Here is an 11980-nt window from a genome sequence, read left to right as displayed (position 1 = left end):
GGTCTGTGGTGGTTTTAAACCCGATTGTACCTGAGGTAAGAAATGTGCATTTCAATGATGAGGGAGATAGTGAAATTATACCGAGGAGTCATTTTTCAAGGACTCATTGGGCAAGGGCGACAACTGAAACTGTGGTAAATCTTGGCGACATTGAGGAGCCGGTCTTAGTAGTTATAGACCATGGTTCATACTTCAATCTTATGGCAAAAATCTTGCACCAGAAGGGGAAGTGGCATATTGATGTGGACCACGGTTGGCGGATACGAGCTGCAAAAATGCTTCCAGGAGATCTTTATGGTGCATGTGCAAATGTCAAGGTAACTATTGGAGATGTCGAAGATTAGAAAAACTTCTTTATACAGGAGCATTCCTCCTACCCACTGATTTTGGGATAGCCCTACATTACGGCTATGCGAATGGAGACCAAGGTGCTAGATGATGGCTCAGTCTATGCCAGGATTTGGAGCCAAGATGGTAAGAAAGCGGTTCAACTTTTGAATGTATGTGTTGACCATGCCCGGAACAAGGACAATTTACGTGATCGTCCAATGCCAAAGATACACAAAGAGTTTAAAGAACACAGGTTTGTAGAGGATTTTCTCAGGGTGCCACTATAAAGCAGGACTATAGTGGTACAAGTGAGGAGAAGTTCTTGCAAAGAGAAGCCTACTCTTCAGGATTTTTGGATTGACATCTGAGGGTTTAGTATCTTACATAAAATTTAATGATTTACCTAAGTGGGAGAAACAATATGTTTCAAGTATTCAAACTGAATTACAGGGATGTGATGTGCTTGAACCAGATGATGTGATGTCAGGGATCTTCGAAGAGATTTCTTATGTTGACACTATGTTACAGCTTGAGGATATCAGGCAATAGAGGTTACAAAGTGGAACTGAAGTTGTTGAAGTGCACTCAATGGACATGTATGAAGAGTTGGACATATACTAGGCACTTATGCATATTGAGGATGACTTGGGTAAAACAGTTGAAGTGCAGGTAGAGACGAAGTACAAAACTATTGCAAAAAAAGTGAGACCAGTGGCTACACACCTACCAGAAGGAAGTGATGGGTGATCAAAGAAGCTTCTCGATAGCCTATGCTCAAGAATCCAAAGAACATTGGGCATAAATTCACTAAGGAGACATTGCAGTAGCTGAAGATTGGAGAAGATGGTTTCCTCAATGAAGAGGAGATCAAATACTTTCAAGGTATGCTCAAAAAACACGGTAAAGCTTTTGCTTTTGAGCCAGGTGAGATGGGGTGTGTGGATCCAAGTGTTATTTCACCTATGGTTATATTCACTATTCCTCACATGCCATGGAGCTTACATCCCATTCCAATTCCTAAAGTTCACTTGCCAAAGCTTATCGATTTGTTTAATGCAAAGATACAAATGGGAATTTTGGAGCCATCATGTTCGCCATACTCCAATCGATGGTTCACTGTTCTGAAGAAAAATGGTACTTTAAGGTTCATTTAGGACATGCAGTCGGTTAACAAGGTAACAATACGCAATGTGGGTACTGGTCCAATTCTGGATGAATTTGTTGAGGCCTTTGTAGGTAGATCTATTTACTCCATGGGTGATCTTTACTCTGGCTGATACGATCAATTTCAGTTAGCTTTGGAGAGTAGGGATCTTACTACGATGCGCACTCCTCTCGATTTGGTAAGGATGTGCGCTCTGCCACAGGGTGCAATTAATTCAATAGCTCATATGATGAACGGCATGAATAAGGTATTAAGGGACTTTATCCCTCACATGACTATGCCTTTCATTGATGATCTACAAATTAAAGGATGTGAAGAAGGGTCCAAAGATGAGGTAAAAGATCGGAGGGGGTGTCGACAATTTGTTGCTCAACATATTGCTAATTGTGATGTTATTTTATCCAGCAGTCTTGAAGAAGTTAATGCTTTCATGGAAAAAATCAACTTTTGGTGCTAAAGAGGTTAATTGTGGGGCATATGTGTAGTCCAGTAGGGAAGAAGGCCAAGTCCAGCTGAAGTTGAAGCTATCCAAAAGATGAAGAAAACATGCTCTTCAGTTACTGAAGTTCGTCGGTTTCTGGGTGTGTGTGTATTCTACCTTATTTAGTTGCCACATTTTGCTCATGTTGCAGAGGTGCTTTATCAATTGCTAATAAGGAAAGAAAAGAGGTTTGTTTGGAAAGAAGTTCACACGAAGGCTATCAAGAAGCTAAAGCAGATGCTTCTCGAGGCTCCTACCTTCAGGAAGGTTGATTACAAATGCGAAAGGCCAATAATCTTAACAATTGACACTAGCACGACAGGTATTGGGTGGTGGGCTATAGGTCAAGATGATGCAGAAGGACACATGTATGTAGTTTGAATTGGAGCAAAGGTGCTCAATACTCGTCAACGAGGTTACCCACAGGTTAAAAGAGAACTTTGGGGTGTTGCTACTGCTCTAAGGTCTGATAAAAAATATTTTATTGGAGCTTCAGTCATGATAGAAACAGATTGCTTGCCACTGATAGGGACAATTGCAAACTGCTCTACTCCGGACATTGCCATGCTACAATGGATAGCCTATACTAAGTCTCTTAACCCTAAATTTTGTCATATTGTAGGTAGAGATAATCCTGTTGCAGATATGTTATCAAGGGGTAGGTTTGAAGATGAATAAGAGATGCTTACCACGAGTGATGATGTTGGCTTGAAGTTCTATACATCTTCTTATCTACATGCAAATTATGGTAAGATTGCTCACGTTTTTAAAGTATTTTTTGAAGAATTCTATGAGGGAGAGTGGCTTTTGATTGGCCGCTACCTAAGCACTCTAACCAGGCAAGAAGGATGGACTGACCAAGATTATAAAAGGATAAGGAAGAAAGCCTACGGCTATGTCCTAAAGGATGGTCATCTATGGAAGCAGCCAAAGCATTTAGGAGGGGTACCGCAGTGGGTTGTTTGTGACAAAGTGACTCAACAACAGGTCATAAAAGAGTTTCATGAGAGCTTATGGACTGGACACAGAGGAGTGTGTGCAACCTTTGTCAAGATCAAGTACCGATATTGGTGGAAAGGTATGTATAAAGATGTGGCTCAAATTGTGGAGACCTGCTTAGTATTCCAACAATATTCTAATGTGCGACATCGAGATGGATTGCATCCCACCTATCCACTGGCTATGCACTACAAGTGGGTGGTGGACCTGATTACAATGCTAGTAGGTGTTTGGCAAACGAGATACATTGTTCTTGCCAGAGAAGATCTTACTAATCAGGTTGAAGGAAGAGCTTTGCGTACCAAAGCTACCAATTCAATATGCAAGTTCTTGCTTGAAGATGTTATTTCTAGGTATGGATGTGTTGCCAAAATTACTGCTGATAGAGGAGAGCTGGATTCAGATGAAGCTCATATTTCTTTGCTCGTTTGACATTAAATTGGCTCTTATTACAACATACAATCTAGAGGAGAATGAAAAAAGTGAAAGAGGGCATCCGCCTATTGTTAAAGCTTTAGCAAAGGCATGTCAATGATATATTGGTGATTGGCCTAAACTCTTACCATTTGCTTTGTGGGTTGATTGTACTACACACAATTCTGTTATAGGTTTTATGCCGTTTGAGTTGATGTATGGGCAAAAACCCACTGTTACCATATACATGTGGTAGTGATGTGTGTGAACACACTAGGACCACCGGTGCATTTTTTCCCTCTTTAGGAGGTTTTTCCCCCCGTGCATTGTATATACGCCCATCACTCTAGGGCTATCTATCTTTCCATTGCACACTAAGTAATACACTCTCTATTGTGTGCCTTGAGCTTCCTTCGTCTTCTCCAAGCTGTGTGTGTTTCTCTGCAACCCTAATTCCAACAATTGGTATCAGAGCAGGTCACGTCCTCCCGGGCTTAGTCGCCAGCTGATCCAACACACGCCTACTCACTTTCTCTGATTTCAGTGTGCTTTGGCAAGCGTTCGTAGGTTGAAAAATATTTTGGGTAGGCTTGAAGAGCTCGGTTTGCTCAGAATTTTGATTTGGGCTCATTTCGGACTCCGTTTCCACTACAGGCAGTACTGCACAGGCTATTTCGTCATTTTGTGCAGAATTTCTATTAGTGCCATTTTCTGCATAACAGGTGCCTTATAGTCTTCTACGGTTTGTGCTATATAGCATAGGTTGTTCCCGCTTTGTTTCTCCTATTTTCGGGCAGTTTTCACATCAGGTGCAGCATTTACCATGGCTGACAACAACAACACAGATGTGTTCAAGATGTTTGCTGTTGAGGACAGGTTGGATGGGGATAACTACCCTATGTGGGCTTATATAATGCAACATGTTCTTGTGTCACAGGGTGTCTGGAACATTGTGGAGGGCATTGATGTACGTCCTGGTTCTGAGGATGTAGGCGATGTTGAGGATGTTGCAGGTCTTGCTGCAAGGATTGTAGCTGTTAGAGTTGTTTTGCCTACGGCAGAACAAGCTCGTTGGGATGTTAAGGATGCGCAGGCTCATGCATTGATTGCGTTGTCTGTGAAGCGCACCATTGTTCCTCACATCCGTTCAGCAAAATCTGCAAAACAGGCTTGGGATATTCTAGCAGGTCTTTATGCAAGCAGCAATGAGGCTAAAATTGCTTTGCTGCGTAAAGAGCTGGAGTCGAAGATTATGCATGAGGAAGATGATATGGACACTTTCCTTGCTAGTGTCAAGGATATCAATGAGCAACTTATTTCTGCAGGTGAAGTTATTTCAGACAGTTCCCTTATGCAGACTGTTCTTGATGCCTTACCATATTCTTACCAGACTTTTGCTAGTGCTTGGAGACTTACGACCCAAGGAAATCCAGAAGTTGTCAAGTTTGATGCATTATGCACATTGCTGTTGCAAGAGTCACTTTCCTGAAAAAACAGGACTAGACAGCGTGCAGTTGAACAGGCTTTTATTGCTTCTCAAAGAAAGGGTGGTAACAGCAATGCAGCCACTTCTTATGGTTTTGCTGTGAGTGGCAAAAATTCTGTTCCTAATGCTTCTATTGGCAGTAATTCGTCTGGAAATTCTGGTGATAAGGGCAAAAAGAAGATGCGTTGCCATTATTGTAAAGCCAATGATCACTTGATCAAGTCGTGTCCTAAGTTGAAGGCCAAATAGGCTAAGAAGAAAGAGGGTGGTTCCACTGCAAATGCTGGTTCCACTACAAATGCAGCCATTGTTGAGTCTTTTGTGAAAGGAGACTGTGTTGCTGATGTTGATGCAGAATGGGCTTTTAGCACAGAGTGCACTTACAATCCTGCTGTCCATGATGCATGCTTGTCAATTGTTGCTGCAGATTCACATGTGTGGTATTTCGACAGTGGTGCTACAAAGCACATTACCTCACATCGTGAATTGTTTACCTCTCTCGAATCTGTCCCTCATGGGAATTCAGTCACTTGTGCCAACAACGCCTCTTATCCAGTTCAGGGAGTTGGAAAGATTGTTCCTTCACACTTGTTGATGCACTTTATGTACCTGGGATCAAGAAGAATCTCTTGTCTGTATCCGCACTTGCTAGACTTGGACTTGTAGTCAAATTTGTGGATGACAAATGTACAGTTCATGATCTCAGTTTTGGTGATGAAATTGTTGCATCTGGACTTTTGTGCTGTGAGATGTATAAGCTCACTTTGTATGACAAGTGTGGACAAAATTCTGCAAATGCTGTTGCAGATTCAAGGGCTATTTCAGGTGCAAAACTTTGGCATGCACGTTTTGGTCATTTGAATTTTGCCAGTTTGTTGCGTTTGCAGAAATCTGACATGGTTGCTTCTTTGCCACCTCTTGAAGCACCTGTCAAACATGTTTGTGAAGGCTGTATTTTGGGTAAGATGCAGCGTTCTAAATTTCCAAAGGATGGTTCAGTTCGGGCCACATGCAGGTTGCAGCTTGTGCATAGTGATGTTTGTGGGCCCATGCAAACTCCGTCCTTGGGCAATTACCTATACTTCGTGACTTTCATTGATGATTACTCCAGGCATGCATGGGTATTTCCGTTTAAAGCGAAGTCCGAAGTTTTTATGTGCTTCAAACAATTTCTGGCTATGGCTGAAAATGTCTCGAAATGTACTATGGACACCCTCCGTTCCGATCGAGGGGGGGAGTATATGTCTCATGACTTTAATGCATTTTTTGCTAGTCGTGGGATAAAACACCAATGTACAGTGCCTTATACGCCTCAACAAAATGGTGTTGCTGAGAGGAAAAACAGGTCACTGACGGAAATGGCACGATGTATGGTCAAAAGTCAAGCTTTACCGCATTCTTTTTGGCTTGAGGCCATCATGTGTGCCACTTATGTACTTAACAGGTGTCCTACGAAAGCTTTGCAGTCTATTACTCCATATGAAGCATGGCATGATAAAAAGCCTTCTATTGAGCACATGCGTGTTTTTGGCTGTTTGGCATATGCTTTGGTGCCACAAGTGCAGGGCAGAAAATTGGATGATAAGGCTGTCAAATGTATTTTTGTTGGTTATAGTGCTGAAAGCAAAGGTTACAGGTTGTATCATCCGCAAACAAAACGTATTCTGGTTTCTTGGGATGTAGTGTTTGTGGAAGATTCTGTTCAGCCCTTGCTGTCATGCACTAGAGATAGTAATGTAAGCTCACAGGACATTTATGACACTTTGTTGCCTCTTTTCAGTGGTGGAAATACGAATGTAAGTTCCAATGGGGCAAATGTACAGCCTATGGGGGTTTCTGAAAATGTTTTAGATCACCCTATTACTGATGCAGATGTACATGATGTACTTGATGAGGAAAGGGCTGAAAATGAGCAGGCTAGAGGTATGCCAAAATGGCTGGTGCACACTTTGCGTGACAGTAAATTGGATGCACCTTTGTCTAGTCGTACTCGTTCAGGCTCTCGCCATGCATCTTATGCATCAGATTATTATGCTTTGGCTGTGTCTAGTTTACATGATGTTGAGGAGCCTCTGTCTTTTGATGAAGCACAAAATTCAGAAAATTGGATGGCTGCAATGCAATCAGAATATGATGCACTTATAGAAAATGACACATGGACTTTATGTGATTTGCCTCCTGGCAAAAAGGCCATTGGTACAAAGTGGGTGTACAAGTTGAAACGCAAGCCGGATGGTGAGATCGATCGCCATAAGGCTCGACTTGTTGCAAAGGGTTATGCACAGCAAAAAGGCATTGATTATGAAGAGACTTTTGCTCCCACTTGTCGTATGACTACTGTGCGTTTTCTATGTGCATTGGCTCACTTTGGTTGGGATGTACATCAATCAGACATTGTTACTGCTTTCTTGAATGGTGACATATTTGAGGAAGTTTATGTAACGCAGCCTCGCGGTTTTGTCATAAAAGGACAAGAGGACAAAGTATGCAGATGTAACAAGGCTTTGTATGGGTTGAAGCAATCTCCTTGTGCTTGGTATGAGAAAACAAACACTCATTTGGTTAAACGAGGCTTTCGTAACAGTCCAACAGAACGCACATTGTATGTAAAGCGTGAGGGTGATGTACTTCTCATTGTGGTTCTTTATGTTGATGATTTACTGATCACTGGACCAAATGAGAGACATATTGCTGAATTTAAGGCTGATTTGAATGCTACTTTCAAGATGAAAGATTTGGGGCTGTTGCATCATTACTTGGGTATACAGTTTAAGCAGTGTGATGGTGGTATTTCCTTGTGTCAGAAAAGTTACATAGAGACATTGCTATGTAAGTTTGGACTTGAGGAGTGTAAACCTATTGCCACTCCCATGGAAACAGGTTTGAAGTTGAGTCTACATGATGCTGGCGATCCTGCTGATGTCACTCTTTACCAAACTGCTGTTGGCTGCCTCATTTATGTATGCAACATGAGGCCGGATATTCAGTTTGCAGTCTCACAGGTCAACAGATTTATGCATAGCCCAGGGTCTAAGCATTGGCAGGCTGTCAAGAGGATTATCCGCCACCTTAGTGGCACTTTACATCTTGGCTTGTTTTATCCCAAGGGGACATCATTGCCGCCAGACTTACATGCTTTTTCGGACTCAGATTGGGCTGGTTGTTTTGACATGAGAGTGTCCAAAAGTGGTTTTTGTTTCATGCTTTGCAGTTCATGTATATCATGGTTGAGCAAGAAGCAACCTACTGTTGCCACTTCGAGTTGTGAGGCTGAGTACAGGGCAGTCTTCACAGCTACGGTTGAGTGTGTATGGCTCAGACGTTTTATGGCTGATTTGGGTGTTGGACAGGACACTGCCAACACTATCTACACTGACAGTCAGAGCGCATTGGCAGTTGCGAGGAACCCAGTTTTTTATGCTCGCAAAAAGCACATTGAGGTGCATTACCACTATGTCAGGGAGAGGCTCTCAGCAGGAGAGATCAGCTTGGCTTATGTGCCAACACAGGACAACCTTGCAGATCTTTTCACAAAGGCATTGTCTCGTGAGAAGCTTGAAGCTTTCCGCAAAGCTTTGGGCTTACTCCCCTTTGTGGACTGATCCTGTCCTCAGGGCATGGCACTTCCCGTTACTCATGTGCCAGCTCTCGTTCACCGCATCACTCCAGGGGGGATTTGTTACCATATACATGTGGTAGTGATGTGTGTGAACACACTAGGACCACCGGGGCATTTTTTCCCTCTTTAGGAGGTTTTTTCCCCCGTGCATTGTATATACGCCCATCACTCTAGGGCTATCAATCTTTCCATTGCACACTAAGTAATACACTCTCTATTAAGTAATACAATCTTTCCATTGCACACTAAGTAATACACTCTCTGTGTGTGTTTCTCTGCAACCCTAATTCCAACACCCATTATGCCTACAGAGGAGGCGGTTATGTCTTGGACTATAATTCCATGGGAAGAAGGAATGACTATAGAAGATTTGCTTGCTTTACGCATTCGCCAACTTGAGAGGCGTCAAGAAGATATTGAGAAAGCTAAAGTAAAGCTCAAGGAGGCAAGGTTGAAGAATAAAGTAGCATTCAATGGAAAGCACAGACTACAACGTCATGCTATCAAAGACGGCGACTAGGTACTTGTTTATGACAGTAGCCTGTAGAACCAATATACTGCTATGTGAAAGATGGTTAAACAATGGTTTGGACCATATGTGGTGCTTCATGCTTATGATAATGCGACATATAAGTTATGTGAGATTGATGGCACTATGCTCAAGGTGCCTATTGCAGGGAAAAGGATCAAGTTGTTCGAGAAGCGAGAAGGTGAGATTGTTCTTGAAGATCTCAATTTAGATCAAGCTCTAGAGGACAATGATATGTATGCATTGGATGATGTGTCTGATGATGCTTTTGATAATGCTGATTAGTGTAGTTGGCATAGACGGGAGGCTGTGCAGGTTGAAAGGGGTGGATTTCATGCAGCACAGCTTCCATGATGGGAAAAAGATCAAAAGGATACACATTGTGCTTGATTGAAGTCTACATGATTGTTGACCAGTGGTCATGGCTTGAGAACAAGCTAATTTTATGCTAAATGTATGACACATGCAGCTTTAAAGGGCCAAAAGTTGTCTTGATTAATGCTAAAAGATAGTATGCTTGACTTGATAATAGATGGGAGTTTTTAGACTAGAATTATAGTACTCAAAGTGCTCTACAGGCACGTTTTACGGCTCGTCGATTGGAGCTACGGAGAGGAAGTTATGACAGTTTGAAGTTTTAGCAGTTTGCAAATCTTTACTCGATTGGGCAATTGAAAATGAAGGACAAGGGAGGAATTAAGTGCATGAACCTAAAGTATTCGTCTTGTGGAGCGTGTCGATCTTTTCAGGTTGGCAATCGGAGTTCTGGTTGCCAAGATACTGCCAATTTAATTTTCATCGGCGCCTTGGTTGATGTGCCAACTGATGTTTTTACATCCTTGCTAGGGTTTGCATGTGAAGTATGTGATGTGTGAAGGCCATAGGAATTTACAGCTCGTCAATTGGAGCTCGGACTGGCAAGGTATTGAAGCTTGAAATTGGCGACAGTTGCCGGCATGAGGGCATCATGTGATTTTTTTTGGCATTTTTAGCTGTATCGTTCGAAGCCTAGGTGGAGACAAGAAAAGGTGGAGATTTCTTGGACCAAAGTTGAGGAATGGAACTGTTGCCATGGAGTAAATGGCTTCCAATTTTCATTTAAGCTCACTAAACGAGGCTCGTCTCGAGATCTTGAGATTACTTTTTACAACCAAAAAGCAAGTTCTCTTCTTTTTCCGTTCACATTCATTATCCTCCATGGCAGTAATGACCATCACAACAATGGAGGTCTTGGTTTTGATATTCTCTTGAGGTCACACTAAACTCTCTTCTACTAAGATTATCGAAGAAATGGATTGTTTATTTGGAGAGGATACAAGGGATATGTCCATGTCCTATTCTAGCAAGGATTCAAGTGACGATTTAAGTAATGATAAACACCTTGTAAGTGATTTTCAAAGTGCTCATAGCTATGATGGTAGTTCAAATGGTCAAAGAGCTATTGTTAATCAATTTTTGCATGTATCACGTGCATATTTCTACTTCAATAGAGATACATACAACTTGATAAAAAGAGTCATTAGATTTGAAAAAGTGGTGAAGATTGAAAAAGATGACATGTAGTCAATCGCTTGATTTGAAAAAGTGGTGAAGATTGAAAGATGAAATGTTTCTTGTAAGAAAAGAAGACAATAGTCTTTATCTTTGTCTCTAGGGCACCCCCAATGTATTGGGGATTGGGAAAGCATTATCAATGGAGTTCATCTTATAGAGAACAATGCATCTTACCCCAAGATAAATGACACAATAGAGGCTATCAAGTTTGTAAAAGGGGGGACCTTGACCACAAGTTACCTAGTTAAGTTAGTAAAGAAGGATATTTATGTAATGGGCAATCAATAAACTATCAGGTAGTGATCAGGATGCATTCAGGGAACTGATGGACTAATCAGAGTTCTGATTGATGTCTGAAACTTTAAAAGGCATGTTTTAAGGGATGCGACTTTTGGCTTGTAACTACCCTCATTTTTGGACGCCTTGTTGGGGCGAAATGTTGTTCTGTAACACGGGAATGATGATGAAGATGAAGCAGGATGTTGGTTAATGCCCTGAATGTTTCATGTGTGTTACCTGTAATTCTGTTTACATTCTGAATGAGTTTGAAAGCGTTTTGAACATTGTTATGGAGGTTATCTTCATGTTTCATGGATGTTGTGGGTGAAGAATGTAATTGCAATGCTTTTAGATAACCCCTATAACACTTGGCGATCCTGCAAAACCTTGCATTGAAGCATTGTACCCAAACAATGTTTATGCAAGAAGCGCCGGTTAAACCTTGTTCGTGGTGCGCAAATGGGACACTGAGGCATGTCAGAGAGCGAACAGGGCGACTTGCTGCATCAGTTTCGAAATTGGCGGACGTCAGAGGAGGAACAGGAGGAGTACAACAATGTCTTCCTGCAGGAATATTACAGGAAACTGCCGACAGAATTGCAGCAGGTTATTCGTTTGAAAGTTCAGCGTTATCTTGAGTTTCTGGTACCTTTTGGAGGCTGCAGAATTCCATTACGCTGGAGTTATTTAGACCCACAGTTGGTGAAAGAATATCATGAGATTCGGGATAAGATTGTTATCAGGCGACTGAAAAAGTGTTAAGAAGCAATTGATGGATGACTAGTAAAGAAAGCAGTCCAACACCCCCAGAATATTCGTATTGGACACGTTCGCGAAGACAAAATACTCAGGTCAGGGAAGCCGCTGAAGAAGAAGACACAGGTGAAGATCAGGAGGAAGAGGAAATACCCACCCCTGACAACCTGGTTCGTACACCATCAGGAGGCACCAAGGACCTTGATGAAATTCTAGAGGAGGTCTCTGATTTAGCACCTTTACATCGATTTGTTGGGGCATTGGCTTTCAGTCAAGTACTATGACCGAGAAGGCAATTATTCCCCGAAGGAGGAACTTTGTTACCATTTGATCTGTTGCGACGAATTAATCAACTACAAGTACCAACA

At 42.0% G+C, this 11980-nt stretch overlaps 1 protein-coding gene across 1 annotated transcript; it reads left to right on the top strand.

The window, feature by feature from the left end:
• The first annotated feature begins 11330 nt into the window (after window positions 1-11330).
• LOC147421241 (uncharacterized) lies at window positions 11331-11618 on the top strand. Its single transcript, XM_086503985.1, has one exon. It carries the CDS (start codon window positions 11331-11333, stop codon window positions 11616-11618), a length of 288 nt encoding a protein of 95 aa, XP_086360111.1.
• The last annotated feature ends 362 nt before the right edge of the window (window positions 11619-11980 follow it).

Source organism: Adiantum capillus-veneris, chromosome 28 (assembly GCF_014529385.1).
Source record: "Adiantum capillus-veneris isolate H3 chromosome 28, ASM1452938v2, whole genome shotgun sequence".
Lineage (NCBI taxonomy): Eukaryota > Viridiplantae > Streptophyta > Polypodiopsida > Polypodiales > Pteridaceae > Adiantum > Adiantum capillus-veneris.
This window is presented reverse-complemented; position numbering and strand designations above follow the sequence as displayed.